Source organism: Aptenodytes patagonicus, chromosome 3 (genome assembly GCF_965638725.1).
Source record: "Aptenodytes patagonicus chromosome 3, bAptPat1.pri.cur, whole genome shotgun sequence".
Taxonomy (NCBI): domain Eukaryota; kingdom Metazoa; phylum Chordata; class Aves; order Sphenisciformes; family Spheniscidae; genus Aptenodytes; species Aptenodytes patagonicus.
This window is the reverse complement of record NC_134951.1, coordinates 110,817,876-110,840,520: the sequence shown is the minus strand read 5'-3', so window position 1 is coordinate 110,840,520 and position 22,645 is coordinate 110,817,876. Positions and strand designations below refer to the sequence as shown.

The following is a 22,645-nucleotide window of genomic DNA, read 5'->3' as shown; positions in this document are numbered from 1 at the left end:
AAAAATGGGTTAAAAGCAAAAGAAGGGGAATCAAGCATGCAGATGTTATTGTGCATGTGCAGCCCTTCTCTGACTCAAACAAGCCTCTGAAGGTTGTGGGGGAGTTGTTTTCCCTTCCTTCTGCTCCCCACAGTGGGATCCCAGTGGCCTGTGTGGGGTTTTTGAAGTAGTATCAGTACTTCTGTGATACAGACGGAATGTTCTCCTCAACCCCATAGCCATTTTTGACTGCAGTGGCAAAAGAAAACTTCCTTCTTCTGATGATGCCTTTGTCGCTCCTGATAATGTTAATTGAGTTTGGTAACATAACTCCTACTTCTGGGAGGGAGGGAATGTGATGTGAAGTGCTCTAAAGAAGGCGTGTGGTGGGTGGGAGAGAGGAGATAGAACCTACCTTGGACTGTCTCCTCTCCTGTCTTTTAAGCCTGTGGAAGAGGGTTTTATGTATGTGGTTGGTTGTGGCTTTTTTCTTTTTTTCTTTTCTGTGTTCTTGCTGATTTTTGTCTTGGAAGTTCACATCTCCCTAGCTTGCAGTGCTCCATTGGAACTGGAGAACATGTCAACAAGCAAATCAAAAGCTAAAGTATGGCTAACTTTTCATGGCTTCAATGGGAAGGGACTCTCAGCTATCTCCTGTCTCTGTGGTACTCATTAGATACTGGTAGCCATCCAGAAGTGTAAAAAAGACAAATCACAGACAGGATTTTAAGTCATGACAAATAATGATATTTGATCCAACTTTTTTGAGATGCTTCAACAAAATTATAAAAGAATCAGATGATAAGGACTTATGTTCCTGTCTTCCTCTGCTGTTGGCTCAGGCTCAGACCTGTTCAAAGAAGTCTTTGGTGAGCTGGGTGTTTGTTTAATAGCATGAGATACCCAAGCTGTCTCTTGATTTTTAGCCCCTTCTGACAGAGGTGTAATGTTTCTGGTATTTCTAAGTTTAAAAAACGCAACAGAAATTTTTTTACTTCTCGCTAGAAAAGAAAGCATCTTTTCTTTATGTATGATAGTAAAATAAAATCACCAATCCAGCATGGAAAGATCTTTTAGGAAAGTGTTTTTATTGTACATTTCTGTCCAACTGTGTCTAAATGAACACAATACCAAAGTCTACAGTGAAAGATAAGTAAAATAAAGGTTTAGGTAAAACCACTGAATTTATAGTTAGTCTTAGCCCCATGCCCTGTTAAAGAGCACAGGTTGTGATGGTGAGGGACTGGGTTCTCCTGTTGTTACCAAAGTTGGAGCCCTGCTAAAGAGCAAAGACTTCATGAGATACCGTGACAACAGATGTCTAAATGTTACTTGCACAGTTATTGTCTTAAGACCAAAAAACGTATCATCCATTTATATAGCGAAAACCTTGACAATTGTTTTAGAAACCAAATTATTCTTGTTCCCTTCACTGATCCTGTCGTATTTACTAACTATTTATTTCTATATACAAATACTGGTGTGTGTGTAAAACTGTCTACAGTTTCAAATTGTACTTGGTAACAAAAAATGCAGTAGTCTCAAATCATATAACATTAAGAGACTTGAGTACTGGATGAAGTACATGCATGTTGTTTTGGATGAAATACATCCTTTCTTAAGCATCTGTATAACATCTAGTAGCAACCATTTGCAAAATATGTTTTCATGTATAACTTGGAATTTTTTTGGGGGGGGGAGGGGAGAAGTACTTTTAGCTTTTACCTAATCTCATTTTAGATGTCAGCAATGTTCACTATCTTTTTTTGCCAAGATGTGCCATGACTTCTATTTTGTTTGCACTTTACACTGAACAAATTAAACTTTATTTTAAAACAAACATGGCGCAAGGCAGTTAACCTTCTGGGGTAGAAACAAAAGATTGTTGTTGGAAAATGACTTCTCAGACTTCAATTACTGAGATCCTTCTTAGATCGCTTTTCTTTTTTTCTGATGCTTGCTCAGGAATTTTAGCTTCTATTGTCAGACCTTATTAAGCATACTTTGAAAGATTGCCGCAAGTGCGCTTGAGGCACTCTGCTCCCTGAAGGGGGCAAGTTTACTACTCTCCCTGTCCTCCCAGTTTTGCTTGAAATTTGATGAGTATCAGGGCAAGCTTTCTTGATATTCCTATTACTGCCAGAATTCTGTTAGGCGACTACCTTGGCCACCGTGGAAAGCAGTCAAAAGGTGTGTGCATGTATAAAGATTTTTTTTTTTTCTTTGAGACAGGGAATAAAAAAAATGAAGTCCAATTGTTTGTCCTTTCTTCTTGTGCTTTCAAAATGTACTTTTGTTTGGTATTTGAAAATCTCTTTGACCTTCCTTTGAAGTCACTGAGTGGTATTGACAGAATCCTTGTGTAAAGGGCATCTCCCTTGATTATAGAGTTTCAGTTGGAGTATCACCGAGCTGGTAGAAATCTGTCTCATAAGCCTGCTGTATATTCTTTAAGATGGAAATCTGACAGTGGTACTGTTGGTTTTTTTTGGGTTTTGCCTTTTTTTTTTCCCCTTGAATTAAGGTTTAGCAGATGAAGAGCTTTTTTAGCTGTCTAGACAAGTAACCGCCAAGAGACTGCTTTTTCTGTAACAGTGACCTACTTGCTTATTCTGTAAAACTAATCTCTTTTGACAGTGACTCCAGAAATTTTCCTTCCTAGATTGCTTGAGCACAGCTGCAGCATTTAATTTAAAGAAACACTTTTATGTTGAAAAGAGCTTTGCACATGCTGAAAACACGTTAGTAGCTCCTCTTCTTATGAAACTGAAAACATTTAGACTTAACACGGACAATTTTTCCCCTGAAATGATTATTCCATATTAAGATAGTGACTTTGAAAGACTCTCCATTGAATATGAATGAACTACTCTGCAACTTCTTTCTTTTTTTCCTCTCCTTGCTTAAATAATGAAACATCCAACAAATGCAGTATCAGGAAAAACGAAACCGGTGCAAAAGTGGTGGTATCTAATTTCAGTCTTTGTCTGCTTGTCTTATTTCTCAGGCCAGGGACAGTATCTTCTGTTTGTCTGGCACCCAGCGCAAATGGATCCAACCTGATCACGAGTCCCGGATGCTGTCATAAGATACTATGACAGTATCCTGACTACGTAAAGTTGACTGCTATGATATATTGACCACATAGTTGCCATCACTTTTAAAATAGGTGTAAAAATGTATGGTAAAACGTCTAGATTAACAAAAGAAATTGCTTTTATGTAAAGATTGAGAGACCAATAAGTAATTCTAATTATATCCTGTCTGTGAATGCCCAGCTATGAAGTGTGTAAATCTTGGAAGAACGGTAATGCGGAAAAGGAGGAGTAATGGTAAATGAAGGCAGTAGATGTAGACTCCCACTGGATTTTTGTCATATCAAAAGGCAATCAGTAAGGCTTAAAAATTAGAGATGTGACTGAATCCCAAACTTGAGAACAAGAGCAGGAAAGGAAATTCAATGGAACTTGTGCATGTAACTTTTAAAGAAACTGCATCTTAACTGTCTGAAACAAAATGGCAAGTTCTTACTGGAGCCACTTTTCACTGTCTGATCTTTTTTGCCTTTGAGCTGTGAATCCAAAATAGTTCAGGTTTTTCAGGTTTATCAGAAGTGGGCTTTCAAAACGCATGTAATCTGAACTTCATGAAATTTGCTGTACGAGAGAATGAGCCAGATCTGTGGCTGACAGGAGCTATAGGAGAACACTTGAAGTGACAGGAGCTGTGATGGCTTGCTGAGGATCAGGCCCCTTGGGTACTGCCTAGGAGCCTCTTCAGGGTATTGAGTGCTTCTGCCTGAGCTTGAATGCAAGGGCTGCAATTCGGCATTTGATTGCAATCCTTACGAAGCGTTATGAGAAGAATTCCTCTTTGAGAGCATCTCTCTTAATTCTCATTGGAATAGGAAGTAAATGAGTCCCTGTAGGAATCGGGGCAGAGGAGGGGGTGGGAATGACTGAGAAATAAGTTTGTCTGAGGTACCACAGAAGTGGAGCAAAAGGTACGCCAGCACATTTCCTGCGCTGGTGAGTGGATAAGATGATTTGCAAATACAGAACTAAGGCACTAGAGCTGAAAGCTCTACATTGCCTGTTTGCTTCCCCTTGGGCTGCGACGGTGCCTCACTTCTCCCTTTGGGGGTGGACTTTTAAAGGGCTGTATCTGCTTTTCAGAGGTGGTGGTTTAATTTCAGAAGCAAGGAGTGGTACAGCACCTTCCTAAGGGAAAGGTAGAAATGCCTTGGGTGAGGGCAAGGGTTAGGTGCGCACACTGCTGCACCTGAGTAATAACAGGTGTTCAAGAGAAAGATGATGGACAGATATATCTTTGTTTTGTTTTGGTATGTGCCCAAGCTACATAGGGATGTAATAGTCAACTGGCTTTTTACCTTTCCAGAACGTCCCATAGCTGATAATGAACGGATGCTGGATATTTTGCAGCGCTTTGGGATGCAGAGAAGTGAGGTTCGTTTCTTTCTTCGGCATGAACGCTCTCCCTGCCGGGAAGCAGGTAGGTATTGATCTCAGCTGGTTCGTTTGTCTAAGTTTCATTTCATTCCTCAAGGTTAAGGAAGCGGCTTGCGTATGTTATTTATTAATGTTGGTAGTCAGTATGGTGTTGCAGCCCTTTTTGGTCTGACCGTTATTTTCTTATGAATAGAGAAGGCTAGCAACAGAAAACTTGTTCATTTTAGGAAAGACTTCATCCTCCCTTGCCAGATCTGGGGACATTAAATCCAAATTGAAACTTTAGCAGGTTTTCTAGAGCTGGTCATCATCACAGCATCCAAGGGCATCCTGTGTTAAATATAGTAGCCACAGCTGAATAGCTAGAGATCTGTGATAGTCTATTCTTTTAAATCTAGTAACCAAACTGTTGTCCAGTAATGTAATTTATTACTTAGGCTTAGGATGTTTCACCTGGATAATACTTCACCAGGGTGATAAACTTAGCATACTTGGCAAAAGATAGGAGTTCTTCGATGTTTCTCCCACAATCTACACATTTGTATTAGTTTCAGGAATAGAGTTAAATGACCTGCCTAGTCAAATTCTCTGAGAATGTAATATCTATGCATTGTAAATCTAAATGTGAAACCTATAAAGAAAATGACTTTTTGCTTTTCAAGGTTTTCCCTGTGCATCCCATATTAATCTCTTCAGTAGAATCCTTTTACCTTTAAGTTAGTCTACTGGATTCTTCTTCCTTCCCTTTTTCTGTTTTCATCCTTGGTAACCTTCCTTGGTATTGGAAATACTGCATTTGTGTTAAGTGGCATTGTACCCAGCATATGTTAAAATGGCTAAATGTATCTTGGTGTTTGAAATGTGTAATGATGAGAGAATGAGTACATGAAAAGTTAAAGCTGTGCCATCTCTATCTGCTAAGGATCTTACAGTGCAGTTTAGTTGTCAGGATGTAATTTTTCAAGTCCAGGGTGCTCGTAGTATAAGGATTATTGGCATTTTATTGGCCACAGCATTGCTAAGCACTATGCTTGAGGAAGCGCAAATGAGTAGTTAGGAGCTCTGCAGTTAGTCTTGCAGGAATATGCTCTTGAAATAGGTACTGAGTGGGCAAGAGGCTAACAGAGATGGCTTCATCCTGTAGTACATGTATATCCTACAGGGAAATGAGTGAGCTGGGTACTTGGCATCTGAACACCATTTATACATAATTTGATGGAAACATTAAAGTAGGGTTCTAGTTAAGTAGCATCTTTACTGTCACAGTGACTGCCAGGAAGAAAAAATTTTGTGCTTTTAAACTTTATTATGTGCAAATAATCAGCTGCAGATTAAATGGTGTATCTTTCACGATAGGTGACTAACCTTTAACTATTGTTACTCGTATTCTCTGTGAGACAGTTGACAAAGGCACACCAGAACATCTAGGTGCTGGTTTTAAGACATTGTGGTCTAAATGCCTCTCTGTGAATTAACCAGATGTTCTTGTGTCACTTGCAGAGGGGAACACGATTTTGTAACTATTCATCTGTAATGCAGGCTTACTAGGGGTCTGTTGACCGCGGGAGAAAAATTGAAATAGCCTACTGTTGGTTAAGCTTTGTTTGTTTGTCTGCTTTTAAACAGCCTTATATCTTAAAATAAATGTTGACATTGAACAGCAGCCTCTTCATAAAAGTTAAGTTTATCTTAGTGGTAAGAGCATGGGAAGCACAGATGTTCAGATGCTAAACCAAAATGATTGTACTGTTTCTCCTTTTGTATTGAATGCTATGTCTAAAGGGATAAGAAAAATTCTAAAATACCTTACCATCTTTGACTATCCTGTATTTCTATCTAGGGACTGGACAAAGGTCTCAAGATCCAGCCTTAAAAAGAAATGGTGTGAAAGTGCCTGGTGATCGAAGAATAGAGAATGGGGTAAGTGCTTGATGCAATGGCCAGTATAGTGAAAATGGAGGCTTCCCTTCTTTTGAGATACTGGTGCAAATCCTGCCCTGGAAACTAAGAGACTATTTTGGGGAGATTTCTAATGACTGCTCTAAAACAGACACAAAGCCTCTAACAATTACCGACCTTGATTTCAGTTCTTAAGATGTCTCTGAGATCCATTGGCTGCCATATCTGTTTGCTGCTCTGAGATCACCCGTACAAATTCAGCATACTTTCCCTTTTCTACTCCCATTGAAAATTTTCTCTTGTTTTCCTTCAGTTCATTGATTATTTTCACGTTCGGTTTTGTGTCAGAGATCCCTTAGTTCCAGATTTCAAGTTGAGACCAGTTAGTGTTTCAGCATTTAATCCATTGTCTGTCACTTATTCTTGCTCCGGAAGAGATAATGATGAATATAAGATTGAATCTAGATTCAGGAAGCATGTGAACAGATAACTAATGTAGTAATAGCGCTACCTTTGAGGGTGGTGGGTTTTTTTTCCCCCCACTATATTTAAACTTTCCATTTTCTTCAACTTACGTTGAAGTGCTTTGAATTGCAACGATACACCTACGACTGCGGATCCATCCTGCCGTGTGCTGAGCATTCTGGGCTCAGTCAGTCAAAGCTGATTCATGCTGAGCCTAATTTTAAAGGCCTCTGAAATGCCTCTTTAAAATGCTGCTGGGATTTTGCTAGAAATATTAATGTTTCAAGAGATGTCAGCTTATGTGTGTTGCTGGATTGGGCTATGCATGTGTATGAGCTTGCAACTATTTATTCTTTTACCATGGAAATATGCCATTTCTTTCTAATTATTTTATTGGATACTCGGTTGTTATTTTTTAAAGACCTTTAGCAAACTTTTCTGCAGTAGTTCTATTGAATTGCACACCAGCTAATTCTAGACTTAGCATGCTTTGGATTTTCTTTGACAGGTCAGTGCTCCAAGGATGGATATGACACTGGCTGAACTTCAGGAAATGGCATCACGCCAGCAGCAACAAATTGAGGCTCAACAGCAAATGCTGGCTAACAAGGTGAGTTTGGAATGAGGTTGTTTACAGACAGGAACAAAGTTAGTAAGAGTCACATGAGGTGGAGGGAGGGTTGGGGATTTGGTTTTTTTTTTTTTTCACCTCTTGTAAACAGAGGGCTTCCTTTCTTTGGCTACCTCTTTTTAAATTTGAAAGTCAACCTATGCAAATATCCAGTAGTAAAACATTAAAATAATGCCAGTGATAGACGTGACCATATAGCTTACTAAAAGGATAGAGCATATAACGTTAATATATTGTCATTCATCCTGGTGGCTCTGCCAGCCCTATTTGCGCTCTGTGTAGTGACCATCCATTCATCGATTTGATCACTGAACAGCGCTTTTGTCTCTGGATATAATGCTGTCCTGTAATGATATCTTGCTTTCTCCTGATAGAGTTCAATGTGCCTGGTTTCCTGGGGCAGCTGTCTGGAAAAGATGGCATGTATGTGATGAAAGTAACTAGGGGAGTGATTTATAAAATGCTCGCTGAACAATAACAGAAAAACTAATGAAAGCACACAGGGTGCTCCTGAATCATTTAGGGGAAAAAATATTCCGAATGCATCTGCAGAGTGGTGGCATGGATTTCATATTTGACTTAAATGTTGTTGGTACACGCTAGTCTTGAAAATACCATAGAAAATGCTGCTTTTGGCAGAGAATCGTTAAATGTGAGCCCATCCTGAAGAGCGCTTGGCTCTCTGGGTGGATGAGTTCCCATGCCTTTCAGAACGTGCTCTACAGGGGAAGGTGGCTGCTCTGGGGCTCTTGTCTTGCTACTCTTCCTCTATCAGAAGCCCTGTCTCCCTCTCCTTTTGAGATCAGCTGGGTTTTTCCCCCTCACTGTGTGTTCAGCATCTTGTTCGGTTCCCTTGGCTTTCAATAATTGTATCTCAGGGAAGTGCTTCAAACCATGGCTTTCGAATGGTTCTGCAGCACCTGCAAAGTGGTACTATGGCCTGTCAAAATAGCCAATAACACTTTATTTCTATTTTATGCTAAGAACTGTTATGAAGAAGGTGCAACTATGAGTGTAAGAAATCAGTCAATCAACTGAGTGATTAGAGTTTTCACTTGAAGTTTAGCAGCACAGTTAATACCTATTCTGCCCTGATTAATTTGCCAAGGCAGAATGATTAGAGTTTTCACTTGAAGTTTAGCAGCACAGTTAATACCTATTCTGCCCTGATTAATTTGCCAAGGCAGAATGTTACCCTTTTCTCAGTTCCAGCTGAGATGTGTTAAATATAAGAGAAGCCCAAACTTCTGTAACTTTTTCTGTTTCACTCACAGGTGATGCTAATAGACCTCGGTCTTATAAATAACACTGTAGTCACCATATATATGAAACCAGAAATAGGAACATAATATATATTTACTGGAAAGGGAGTTGTACAAGTTAAAAAAAAAAAAAAAAAAAAAAATTAAAAAAATTATGAGTTTGAGTCTGGATAGTTACCCATCAAGTGGGTGTCTGCTGCCTGTGGTTTGAAGAAGAGTAGCCTTGTGGGTGTCCCACCGGGAGGAGTTTTCATTTAATGTGCCTCTCTGGAACAAACCTGCTTTCCTAGACACCCTTTCAAAGAGAGGCTTTCCATTGTGTCTTTTCTGCCTTCTGAAATCAGATGCAATATTAAAAATAGATTCTGAGGGGGAAAAACGCACTTTCTTTTTAGACACAAGCTGTAATATCTATTTTTTTGACACTTTCCTGCGTGGGATTGACTCTAAACTAGCACATACACAGTAGGTGCCTGGTTTTCTCCGGAAGGCAAGCTCACTTTTTGCTCTTACTTTTTTATTCAAAGTGCATGAGAGTCCCTGTTTCTAAATACGACTGGTGATTCTTTTTTTTTTTTTCTTTTTTTAGAGGAAGTGTTGAGTTCTAATGTTAGTAAGCAGTGGTAGTCTTGGATATGGGTGCTTGGGAAAGTCTTAGTAGTTCTCCTAGCACTGGAACAACCTATCATCTCCAGAACTGGAAGCCATGTGTAATGGCCAGTGGTTTAAAGGAAATCTCTGTAGGTGATCTAGTGGTTTCTTTTGGCTCTAAACTATAGACATCTGTATATAGAAACTAAATAAAGTGCACCATTTTACTCTTATACTCTTGGAGAGGCAAAAGGATCCTCTCCACTGAGATGATGTCTGTTGTACAAATGGGGGCCAGGTCACTGTAAAGGTTTTCCCGTGTCTTGAATCATCCTGTGTTGTGATAGTGGTGATCGTTACCAGGAAATGGTAAATTTTCAGAGCTTTGGTGTGCAGTGATCCCCCATCTCAAGTCAGTTCTAGCAGAACTATAAAAGTATGAAAAGTGATGAAAATGATCAATGATTTATGGAATACCTTCTGTATAAAGAATGTCTAATATTCTCTAGCATGACTTATTGTTTAAAATGTGACGTATGATAAAGATCTGTAAAGTACGAGCGGCATGGAGAAGGTAGAGAGGAAATAATCATTAGCTCTTGCAACTCAAGAGCCAAGTAGCGATGAAGTGAAATTGGCAAATGTCATGGAACATGAATGCTAAAATTCTTCTTAGGCTTCAAAGGGTTTTGAGCAACTTCATAGAAGAAAAATTTACCAAGGGCTGTTAGACATGGATACCACTTCTGTTTCAGTAGGTTCTTGTACTACAGAATGGTTGTACCTGGAGGATTGTATTGAGACAGAATCAGTACGTGTTTGCTCTGTTCTCTCAGACTTCCCTTGACGCTCTGGGAAGTCAGGATACCGGGCTAAAGCTGATCTGAGCTGCTGTGGTGATTGTTTTTAAGTTTTGAAACTGTTTCTGTCAGTACCTTACCATAAGTTCATTTAAAAAAAAAAAAAAAAAAAAATTTCCTTGTCTTGACTGCAGGAACAGCGCCTGAAATTCCTGAAACAGCAAGATCAGCGACAGCAACAGCAAGCTGCTGAACAGGAAAAACTGAAGCGATTAAAGGAAATTGCTGAGAATCAGGAAGCCAAACTTAAGAAAGTGAGAGCACTGAAAGGCCATGTGGAGCAAAAAAGACTCAGCAATGGGAAATTAGGTGAGTTGCTGCTCGGGGAAAGTAGCCTGTGATTTTTCACGAAGTGTGGTTCTTGGAACTCTAAAATTTCTGGCAATGTCAGTAATTCAGAGGAGGTATTTACAGTGTTCCAGGAAATGTTAATCTTAAATTCACATCTTGTATTTACCAAGAAAACTCCTGAATGACCTAGAACAAAGTATATTTTCTTACTGTATCTTAAAATATCCCATAAGGGCACCCTGTGTTTTGAGCCTAGCATATCTGCTCTTTAATTACAGTGTAGGTTTTTCGCTTACTTGAATACCTTTGTGTACCACAGTAACTTTTTCCATCCTTGATGTTAATACTCCACACATTTAGAGTGTTACTTTCTTGGCCTATAACAAAGCTTGGCCTGATAGCCATGTTGGCTCTTATGCAAGAGGTAACTTAATGGCCAAAGTGGCTGAGTATTTTCTTTTTAATTACAGAAATCTGAGTAGTGTCTGGCTTGCTACAGTACTACTTGGGTGCTTGCAGTTCAGCGTGTTGATGCAACATTAAATACTTATTTCAGACTTCATATCAACACACATGCTTCTGCCTACGTTTTCATTCTCCCTCTATACATATTGTACAGAACTTGTCATTTCCAGCTGGACTCAAAGGAAAATATATTGGTTTATTAAGGTAAAATATAAATATATTGTACTATTGGGAAACATTGCTTTACAGATAAAGCAAAAGTGTTTTTCTAGGGGGAGAATGCATTTTCTCTTTGAGTTCTGTTGCACAAAATAAACATCAGTTTAAAGGGATGGAAGGATGGTAGAGTAATACAAGATCTTGGAACATGTGTATCTGTTTCCTTGCACCCTCCCCAGCAGGTCTGATCTTGGTACTTGCTTGAACTCCTACTGATCCCTTAAACTTTGTTCTATAATGCAGCAGTTTTGGCAGTGGGAGCAGGTGATGACAGCCGTTTGTAGTAGACCCTGAAAAGCCCTCTGAGTCTTTGTTTAATATAACAGCTCAAGTGTTCTGTTATTGAGTTCCTACCACCTAAATTCAGAGTTTTAAATATCATAAACATGCCTCGTGGTTGAGTGAGTGTCTTCCTGCGGAACTCAGCATTAAGTGAATTTAGGCTTCTACAGATGGAATTCAGCCTGGTAATGTGGTTTTGTTTGTTTCCATACTTCAGAAAGTAAAAAGTGTTCTTTTTCCCTCCCCATTAGTGCTCTAAGTAGACCAAATTTACATAATCTTGCTAGTGTGTTTGCTTTTACAAATGCTTCGAGGAAGAGCTGGTTTGACAGGGACCGTGAGCTTGCGGCCGCCAGCTGCAGCCTCTGTGCAGCACTGCTCCAGAGGCCGGCAGGGCGCTCTCTGTCCCCTTAACCGCCGCCTTGGAAGCAGCCCACGCTCGTCTGTTTCTCAGGGCAGCTATTGTGCTCTCTCGTCCTCTCCAGTGGAGGAGATTGAACAGATGAACAGCCTGTTCCAGCAAAAGCAGCGCGAGCTGGTGCTGGCGGTGTCAAAGGTAGAGGAACTTACCAGGCAACTGGAGATGCTGAAGAATGGCCGAATTGATGGTTACCACGACAACCAGTCAGCTGTAGCTGAGCTTGACCGCCTGTACAAGGAGCTGCAGGTAATGGGAAGCCAGCTCGTGACCCACAACTCTAAGGGCTAGAAGTTGGGTTGTTTCTTACCTCGTCAGAAAGAAATCCCATTGCTCCTGTTCCTGACAGAGCTGTGTGGCTGCCCGCACGCTGAGGATGGAGGGTTAGTTGTACTGGGTTCAAGGTAAACAGGGGAAGGAGCACGCAGTGTACATACCTTTCCTTTCTGCAAAATTTGGAGACTAACCAACATTTTCTCCGGAGAAAATAATCTGAGTTTGCCAGCATGACTTGACTTTTTAGAAGGCTTTTCTCTTTTGTAACTGTTTCCTGTCCCCCATCCTGAAAGTTAATTTGTTTTGATTTTTGTTGTTTTCCCCTCCTCCCCCCCCCCTTGTGAATTTATTCAGTTGAGGAACAAACTGAACCAGGAGCAGAATGCCAAGCTGCAGCAACAGAGGGAGTGTTTGAACAAACGCAACTCGGAGGTGGCAGTCATGGATAAGCGTGTTAATGAGCTGCGAGAGCGCCTGTGGAAGAAAAAGGCAGCTCTGCAACAGAAAGAGAATGTACCAGTAAGTGTGGGATATTTAATAACAAAAAAATTAATTTCATTTGTGGCCCATACAGTCTGAAGTAAAAACTTGCTTGTGGGGGAGGCTGTTCAGATGCTAGACTTGTTTTTATCCATACGTGGTGGAAGTCTTTTATTATTAAAGTACTTTTCATGGTACATTGGCGTTAACCTACTTACTCTTTATGGACAAGAACTCTTCTTATGCTGTCGTGGATTTTCTTTTAGATAATTTTTTTTTGCTATTACTACCTCATGTTTATATCTCTCAAAGCTTTTTTTTTTTAAAAAAAAAGCATTTTTAATATTGGAGTATCATTTTCTACTTGTTTTATCCTTTTTGACTTCTATTTCAAACTCTGATGGATGGATACTGCAGCATAACATTCTTTAAACGTTCTTATTTCTTTTTTCCCCCCAAAGGTTTCTTCAGATGGGAATTTACCCCAGCCAGTGGCTTCTGCTCCAAGTCGAGTAGCAGCAGTAGGTCCTTATATCCAGTCCTCTACTATGCCACGTATTGCTTCCAGACCTGAACTTTTGGTGAAACCAGCATTTTCAGATGGGACACAAGCTTTGCAGGTACCTGATGGTCCACTAAAAACACAAACTCTGCCCAACATGAGAGCTGGGAGCAGTTCACAAGCTAAAGCTCCTGCAGGTAATAGCTTACGATTAATATTTCTTCTCCAGAAATGTTTTGTTTTCTCATCTACCAGTTCTGTTTTTTTTTTTTTTTAAAGCAAAGTATTATTTGAGATGTCAGTCTTACTACTTGCAATTTTCCTGCCCCAGTGAATATATTTTAAAAGCACTGAGGTTATACGATTCAACGTGTGATAAATTAAGTAATCCTCTTAGTGAGCAATTTGAGTTGTTATACAGCGTAGAACTTAGGAGGATTTTTGTGTAAACTAGTGATTGACTGATTTAAAAATACTTCTAAAAACTATACAGCAGTGTTTGTTTCCGTTTCTAGAGGCAGTTTTAGGACATACATGATAACAGCCTGGTGCCTGCACTTAAAAACTAGCAAAGCCAAGTTTTCTGATGATGCATTTTAGAAATGACACATGTAAAGGATTAACCAACTTTACAAGAAATATTGTAAAGGAGGCAGTTGATTGCAGCACAGAAATAGCAATAAACTTGCTGACATGTTGATGGTGTAGGAATATGGAGAGACATAAGTCCAACACCTGACATGAGGCTTGGCCTCTCCTGCTTGGAGTGTTAATGGAGATTTGCCTGGCTTCCCTCTGTGGCTTTCTCCTACAAGATACAGTTCAGCTCCATGAGCGTAGAAGTCTGGAGAAACTGAGAGTTGCGAATCTCTCTTCTGTGTTATCTTGGGAGGAGAAGACAACTCGCTTGTCAGGTGGGATATAAGAGAAACTCTGATCTTCCCAAAAGAAGGAAAAAGGAGGCTGAGCTTGTAGACTAGTTCTGTTTATTTTTTGTCTCCCTCCCTCCATGTCCAGTTCTGGCAGATATTATTAAAGTAGCCATGACACAAAACCAGTCCAAGTGTCTCTTGCTGTACTGGAGAATGGGGAACTGTTTCACTTTATCTGGTTTGCAGATCCTAAAACTGCTGGAGTGAAATTTTAGCTGTAGTCCATACAAAATTTGAATTTTTGCTATAGGAATGTGTGGTGGTGTGCTATTTGAACTGAAACATCACTCCTTATTTTTTAGCATTTGGGCAAAACGACTGGTTTCCTAGAGAGATAGTATCCGATACTTTGTCAGAATGAAACTTTTCTCCTGCTGCTTATCATTACTATTTGAATTTAATACCACTTATTGTACTAGATAAGTAGAGAGAATTTGGTGAAATATTTAAACAAATAGCCAGTTGCAAGCATTTTCTTAATTATTTTTGAAGCAGACTGGATGTCTACTCCAGTGAATGTAAAGATCAGCTTTAATGCAGTGCCTATATGCACATTGAACATACAGATGACTTTTCTACTGTTTTGGATATCACTAGCAGGATCTATGCTTTAAAGCATCATGTTTTTCTTTGCAATATATATCTTTCTCATCCTTTCTTACCATCCTGTCACTTTTAACTTACCGTAAATATCCAAGGAAAGTTTCTTACTAACTGGAAAGAAGGCAGTCTGGAGAAATTTCTTGTCTGAATGCTGTAAGTGCAGACGTGTGCTAGGACAAATAGTTTTGCTGCTGCTTTGATAGTTGTTTCTGAGCTTGGTTTTGCATTCTCTTTTTAAAACAAACAAATGAGCAAAAATCCAAAGTGATAGGATTTATAGCAGTTAACCTGTGTATGATACCTGTACACTGTCTAGACCTGACTCTTACAAAAAACCTGCCTGTAATAAATAACTCGATAAAAACATTATTTTAGCTTAATCTGTTCCACTTGTTCTCTCCTAGGTTCTGTGGTCCCCAGTGCAAAACCTTCCCCATCTGCAACTGACTGGAGTAGCTCAAATGCAGACAATCATATTAGTCAAGGATCAGCCTTGACTTCAGGAAAAGGAATTGTGACTAGTGAAGGACAAGGTATGTTCTCATGTGCTTGGCTAATCTTAAAATATGCAGAATCTAGTTAATGATATATGTCTCTTCTGAATGCTTCAGTAAATATGTAGAATTTATTTGAGAGCACAAAAAAATAATCAAAGAATATTGCCATATAAGCTTTAGTATGGTGTTGCAGGGATTTAAAAAAAAAAACAAACCCCTCATTTCAGGTGGTGAAGCATACTAATGCCCTCATACATGCTCCTGTTCAATTTGCAAGATACAGCATTTGGCAGGCCCTTGGGCCCTTAGTGCAGGGGTAGGTTGGATACAAAAAGCATCCCTTGCATACACTGTCTTGAATATTGCACAGAACAGGACTCTTATTCCTACAATTGTGTTGTCCTTTTTAAAAGTCTTCCTCTCTCTCTAACAACAGCTGAAGGAGAAACTTTTTTACGAGACAAAGAGAAGAAAGTGCGTCCGTTCTCAATGTTTGATTCTGTGGACCAGTCTGCTGGGCTGGGCACACTGAGAAAGAACCAGAGCAGCGAAGATCTCCTGCGAGAAGCACAGGTATGCAGAAAACTCAAACTACTGCATTCCATCTGACAGGGATTACTACACAGTTTTTCAAATATTGCTGTCAGGAAGCTCTTTGAAAAATACCTAGGTCTTCTTTTAAAAGACTACTTCTAAGGAAAGTCTTTTAGGCTTTTAATGGCAGTTAGTAACTCAAAATCATTCCCTACAGTCACAGTGATGAAAATCTACATTTTGACTGAATATATAAAAATGGCTGTGTTACTTGTACTAGTGTGTATGCATATATTTTTCTTTTTCCCCAAAGATTATATGCACAGAGGTATTTGCATGGGGTTTTTAAAATCATTTACACACTTGTTTCACTGTTTAATGCAGCAGTGTCCTTCAGATGTTTGATTGCAGCAAGACTTCCCACCTAAATCTTGGCACAAGGGCATGATTTCATCACGTAGGGGTGAAATAACATAGAAGAACTGGGGATGACAAGTGCTCTGTTGGAAAACAAGCATCTTGCCTACAGGTGCTACTAAGTGCCTCTGCTATCTCTAGAGAAATTACTGTGCCCTGCCATCGCTTGATGTTTTAAACGTAGCTGCTACAGAAAGAATTTAAGAGAATGGGTTCAAAGTATAAACAACTACGACGATAAAATGTTTTCAAAAAGTCTCTTTGTGTTTCCAGTGATGTTGTAAACAGTATTGCAGCAACAATAGAAATGCTAGATACTGTGTTGTTCTTTGAGGATCTTCGGTCCTTCACAGCAGAATTCCTAAAACATGTTTTGCTGTCTAATCTTAATTAACTTTTTTTGTCTTTCAGACAGCCAATAAAAATGTAACAAAGGTACCACCACCTGTCCCCACTAAACCAAAACAGATAAACTTGCCTTACTTTGGTCAAGCCAGTCATCTGCAACCTTCTGATACTAAGCTGGATGGAAACCTGCAGAAGCTGCCTTTGGCTATTGTAACTATGGGAAACAAACAAAAACAAGTGGCACAGCAGCCTTCCCATCCTTCTCAGCAGATACAGCAAAGAATTTCTGTACCTCCTGCGGGTCCTTCCTCTAGCCAGGACCAAATTCTTCCCTCCTCCAAACAGGAGAGTCCCCCAGCAGCAGCCGTGAGACCTTTTACCCCTCAGCCGTCCAAAGAGACTTCACTTCCACCATTTCGAAAGCCCCAAACTGTGGCTGCAAGTTCAATTTATAGCATGTACACGCAACAGCAGACTCCTGGGAAGAACTTCCAGCAGGCAGTGCAGAGTGCTTTGACAAGGGCACAGACCAGAGGACCGCACTTCCCAAGTGGTAAGCATATCTTCTGTCTTCATAAACCTCAGATAGATGTACTTTCCACCTGGTCTGTGGGTGCAAAGCTGTTCCTCGGGTGAATTAAGCAGGTTAGTGCAGCTGTAAGAATCTTAGGTGGATCTGGCATGTTATATATCAGCATTAACAAAAAGTGCAGGATATCTATCTTGCATTTGCAAGATAACCAATCATAGTAAACCTGGTTACCAGGTTAATTCTGTTTAGTTGATCATATTATTCTGTTTCTTTGCCCTAGGTAGGTGAATCAGGTTTCGTGTTCTTCTTAGGTTTGTTGGTCAAATATTCACCCTTGTTTTTCCACACCCCTCTCTGAACTGTTCCACAGTGTATGGCAAGCCTGTGATGGCAGGAGCTGGTGTACAGAATCAGCTGCAGCAGGCAGAGAACGTCTACTCGAACCTCCAAGGCAAGCCAGGCAGTCCGGAGCCTGAGATGGAAACAACAGCCTCCGCTCATGAGAATCACGAAACTGAGCGAATACCCCGTCCCCTTAGCCCAACCAAATTGCTGCCTTTCTTATCCAACCCATACCGCAACCAGAGTGATGCTGATTTGGAAGCACTACGGAAAAAGTTGTCTAATGCACCCAGACCACTGAAGAAACGTAGCTCCATTACTGAGCCAGAAGGACCTAACGGCCCCAATATTCAGAAGCTGTTGTATCAGAGGACCACTCTGGCTGCAATGGAGACTATCTCAGCTCCATCACATCCCTCCAAACAGACGGCATCAGCTGCCAGTCCTGAAAGCCCAGCAGAAATCCCAAATCCTTATCTAAGTGCAGAATCAGAAAAAGAAACAGCTGCTTCTGTGCCAGAACCGGCTATTGCTGAGGAAGCAGAAAACACACCAGCAGATCAGAGTGAAGCTGTTCTTCCCTCCGTAGCTTTGGACACTGTGCCTGAGGGTATATCAGATGGTGATGAACTCACGCAGCCGAAAATGGAAGAACCAAGCCTAGAGGCTTCACTGCCACTGGAGGTATACATGGAAGAATATCCTCCGTACCCACCACCTCCCTATCCATCGGGGGAACCAGAGAGTTTAGGAGAAGACTCATTCAATATGAGGCCTCCTGAAGTTACTGGACAGTTTTCCTTGCCTCCTGTAAGTATTAGTTAGCCTACAACTTGGGTGCCCTATCAATAAGTCGTCTCAAGCTTTGCCATAAATCCCGTGCATTTTATTGTAGAGCTTAAGCAGATGTGGGAGAATAGTCACACAAATAGGCTAGAAGTCTCTCTGTGGGTATCTGTTCTATTTGTGTGATGCTCTTACATCCAGAGTGAATGACAGTAATGAAAAGTCTCTGTTGTCTCTAGAATTAATGACGTGATGAAAAGTTTCAAATGGAATTTGATACACAAATTGTAAAACTCTTCTGGGCTGTAAAGAACATTCCTTATAAAAGTCTGCCTACTACATCCAAACCATACTTCCTTCTTAAGAGAAATTAAAGTTCTTTTTTTTTGAGGCACAGATACATATTTCACGAGCATTTCCCACTATTGCTGGTATGAGGTGGAAACTAATTATCTTAATCCTGGATTGCATTTGTTTATCTGAAAGTTCCTTGCTTGAACAACATGAAGAAACAGACTTCTTTAGTTTCTGTTTTAAAAACTCATTTGTACACATCAACTGCTTGCACTTCCTCTACTGAAATGTTTTCTGAATTTTTCTTTGGAACCCGATTTAACATCAGTCAGTTCTCAAGCTGCATCAAAATGGAGTCTCTTTGGGCTAAGGCTAGGCAGCATTTTACCATCTTGTTTGTTTTGGAAGTTTGTATCTGTGTGGGGTGCGGTGTTATCTCACTGCTGTAGAACAGAAATGCTTACTGCTCTCGGTTCCTCAAAGAGTTTCTTTTAAAACCTGTCATGAATAGAATTTTAATAACTTGATACACGAAAGTGGGTTTTTCCACCATCACTTCAGTGCAGAGGAGTTAAAAGCTTTAAATGTGCTTTTTAGCCTTCTAATTTCTTCATGGAATAGTCATTGCAGGTTTTCATGCTTTTGAGACTTTGTCCTTGCTCCCTTTTACAAGGCAACTTGAGTGGTAGGGTTTCCTAAATTGTAAGAACTCGTTTCTGGTTGGTTTTGTAATAATTCTGCGATGATGAGAAGAAACCGGCCCAACTTCTTGATTTCATGTTTAAATACTTGGGTTGTGCTGACAGGCTCTTTCTTTAAAAAGCCTGTACTTTTTGATATTATGTATAAATCAACAGGCAAAAGAGTATTTTTCTGGGAATCTCTTCTTACGTATCTTATCTTCACATGTTTGCTCTTGCAAAACATGAGTCATTTCTATTCATCTTTGCCTGGACATCTGTCAGAAATTTACATACCCTTATGAATAGTGTTTATTGCTGCTGCACAGCCAGCTGGGGAGAGCGCTGAGCTAATGTGTGCGTATTCTTTAAAGGAAAGAGTACAAACTCAGCTATAGAAATATTTGGTTTCCAGTATCACTGGGAGCATCTAAAGCGTTTTCTACACTTGGTTCTCTATTCTTTCCAAAACCATTTTCCATAACTATTTCTGTTCCTGTTAAGCTCTGCTAAACTCAGGAAAGTGTTAGGAACTTAACATTGGTGCTTAAAAAGTAGTATACTTCGTGGAGTCTTTTAAGGTTCTTGGTTTGTGGAACAGCTTTGAGAGCTAATGCTGAAATGGTCTGCATAGAAAAAATTTGCATTTTTTTCCTGATCTTTAGGGATTTGGGAGTTTTATGATTTTGATGATGTGTTTGATCAAGGTGAGTTCTGTATTTGAGTAGAATAGTGACCTTGTCTAGAGATGAAGGCAGAGGTCTTTCATAACATGCCTAACCTACTATATTCGTAATGTGTTGGGGAATTGGTAGAAAGTAGTCTAAATTTCATATTACACACTGCCTTAATTGGTAGTTTCTGCTGTCATTCCCAAATAAGCAATTCTGTATTCTTGTTCTTCCCAGGAATAACACTCCTGTAACTTGTGTTACCTTTTTACAGGGGAAGAGGACGAACTTGCGTAAAACTGGCTCTGAGAGAATTGGGCATGGAATGAGGGTGAAATTCAATCCCCTCGCGTTGCTTCTGGATTCCTCTTTGGAGGGGGAGTTTGACCTTGTGCAGAGAATAATTTATGAGGTACAAATGCGAACTTGTAAAAGAAGGAATAGCAATCCTGGTTCAAACTGGGAAGACGCAGCTTTTATGGACTGGGGAAGCTAAAATAATAGTGCACAACCTAGATCTGCCCTTGGGGAGATAAGTCCTAACAGGACATGGCCACTTGAAGGCTGATTTTAACACTGTTAAATCCACACTGGGTATTTAGCATCAAGACTGTAAATTTGCAGGACAGCTTTTTCCTCATTTCTTCTGTAGCGTTTCATCCCCTATCTGGCATGTTATCAGATAATTTGGAAAGCAAAATCCACGTGAATTTTTCTTACAGTTAAATAGGCAAATATCAGAAATTTGGTATAAAGGCTTTTACTAAGTTATCGAGATACTATTTCTCTGAACCACTCTAGGTTCTTGCTGTTAAAAGGAGGCTGCAAGCTTATGTGAGTCTCCTTGCAAGATTGGTTACTGCTGTAGTTTTCTGCCTGTTGCTCACGTCCTTCATAGAAATACGGCGCAAAATCATATTTCAGAATAAGACAACTCATTTTTATATGTGAAGAGATGTTTATTGTAGAGATTCTCACCGGAATGTGAATGGCTCCTTTTCTGGCTGAATAGGTTGAAGATCCTAGCATGCCCAATGATGAAGGGATTACTGCACTGCACAATGCTGTGTGTGCTGGACACACGGAAATTGTGAAGTTCCTGGTGCAATTTGGCGTGAACGTGAATGCTGCAGATAGTGATGGATGGTAAGGCTTTCTTTAAGTGGTACCTTACAGGTGCTCTCCACAAGAGAGCTGCAGCTTGGGGGCTGCTACTGGTCCCTCACAAGGTCCCTCAGTTTGCTGCTATGGAGCTGGTAATGACTTTTCCGCAGTAGAGCAACAGCAGTTCTCTGTGGGACATCATACGAGAATGCGCAGAGGAGAAAATAGGCAAATTATACTAATATTCCCTATATGAAGAAAGTGTGTGTCTGAGGCTCAGTAGGGTGAATAACGCTGTCAGGAAATCGCTCTATTTCTTTTGAGATATTGAAGACAGCTTATGCATTATGAGCCATTTGCTGAAATTCCCAATGTCCTCTCTGTGTGATAACCTATAGCTTACACATGCTCTGGGCAGTATCTAGCCCTGCAAACTCTCCTCAGTTCTTTGTCCAGTACTCAGACAACTTAAAAACAAAAGAAAGCAGAAAACCACAACCTACAAACTAGGCTTGTAACTGGTAATGGGTTACAAATCCTTCTTGCAGGTAGCTAGGGAGCTTATTTACAAAACTCTATGGGCGGTAGTGATTTTACTATTATTTCTGCCTATAACAAAAGTGTCTAAGGTCCAAGACTGAATAAAGATGCTTTTTGTCCCTCAACCTCAGTAGTTATCCCAAATAACTGCACTTGTCACCAAGTCAGGTCTTGAAGTAATTGTCTAGATTGTAAGAGTCATGATGTCAGGAGGATTTCTGAGGTTTTTTTATTATTGATTTATTTTTTAATTTTTATTGCCTTAATGAATGTTCTTAAAATGTTAACTGAGTATAAAAAGGTAGCATAAATAAAGATCCATATGGAAACCCCGCTTTATGGCTCAAGCAGCTCTTGGTAACAACTCCTGTTACCTGTGAAAAGCAATTGCTCCTGACATCCTGGGTTAAGTGCTTCTGGTCTGAAGCCTTCAGTGATGCAGTACTGATCACTGGAGGTCATGCACAAAAGTGGTTTCCCCCCAGGAGTCTGTAAGCACTGCTATGAGCAATAAAAGTAACGTGTCATCTTTTTCTTCTTGGCTCGCAGGACCCCGTTACACTGTGCAGCATCTTGCAATAACGTGCAGGTGTGCAAGTTCCTGGTGGAGTCAGGTGCAGCTGTATTTGCGATGACCTACAGTGACATGCAGACGGCTGCAGACAAGTGTGAGGAGATGGAGGAAGGCTATACACAGTGCTCCCAGTTCTTATATGGTGAGTGATGACAACTGAGTTCTGGAGCATGCTAGGGACTCACCTGGCATTTTTCAGTATGTTTTTGGATGAGGAGTGGTAAGTTGTACACTTAAGTTGTGTGCCCATGCCTCGGGTTCCTCTTGGAAAGAGAGAGGTTTTAGCCAGCTTCTTTTCACAGAATGAGGTCCATCGAGACTAACTTCATGATACTCAACCTGTAGAGAAGATCTGAGTAACAAAAGGTTTCCCTACATTAAAAACCTTGAAATGAGTTAAGTGTGTGCATTGACAAATACATTAATGTGAGGTGATAATTAGGTGAATCTTACCACAGAAGGTTTTTTTTTAACATAAAAACAAAAGCAGTATGGATATCTCAGTAGGCAGTTCATATCTGCTACCTGGTGTCTTTAAATGAGGAATATTTCCTAATGTGCACTTTAGAACCAAGAAAGGTATTGCCAAGTTTCTACCTTAATGCAGGTTACTAAGCACTGAATTTGACTTCATCTTTCTGGCCTTTTTCTTCTCTTGCATTTAAAAAGAAATCCCATATTAAATTTAGATTTTATTCAAAT

General features: G+C 40.1%; 1 protein-coding gene across 2 annotated transcripts in view; it reads left to right on the top strand.

Moving 5' to 3' along the window:
* TP53BP2 (tumor protein p53 binding protein 2) overlaps positions 1–22,645 on the top strand; it is a 50,507-nt gene that overhangs the window by 21,587 nt on the left and 6,275 nt on the right. For both annotated transcript variants that reach the window (XM_076334638.1, XM_076334639.1), the window contains exons 3-16: positions 4,378–4,491; positions 6,289–6,368; positions 7,321–7,422; positions 10,291–10,465; positions 11,899–12,080; positions 12,462–12,626; positions 13,049–13,286; positions 15,029–15,157; positions 15,558–15,694; positions 16,484–16,973; positions 17,323–18,104; positions 20,000–20,137; positions 20,738–20,871; positions 21,919–22,085. In XM_076334638.1, coding sequence (XP_076190753.1) covers positions 4,378–4,491; positions 6,289–6,368; positions 7,321–7,422; positions 10,291–10,465; positions 11,899–12,080; positions 12,462–12,626; positions 13,049–13,286; positions 15,029–15,157; positions 15,558–15,694; positions 16,484–16,973; positions 17,323–18,104; positions 20,000–20,137; positions 20,738–20,871; positions 21,919–22,085 — 3,033 coding nt within the window. The remainder of the gene's footprint in view (positions 1–4,377; positions 4,492–6,288; positions 6,369–7,320; positions 7,423–10,290; positions 10,466–11,898; positions 12,081–12,461; positions 12,627–13,048; positions 13,287–15,028; positions 15,158–15,557; positions 15,695–16,483; positions 16,974–17,322; positions 18,105–19,999; positions 20,138–20,737; positions 20,872–21,918; positions 22,086–22,645) is intronic.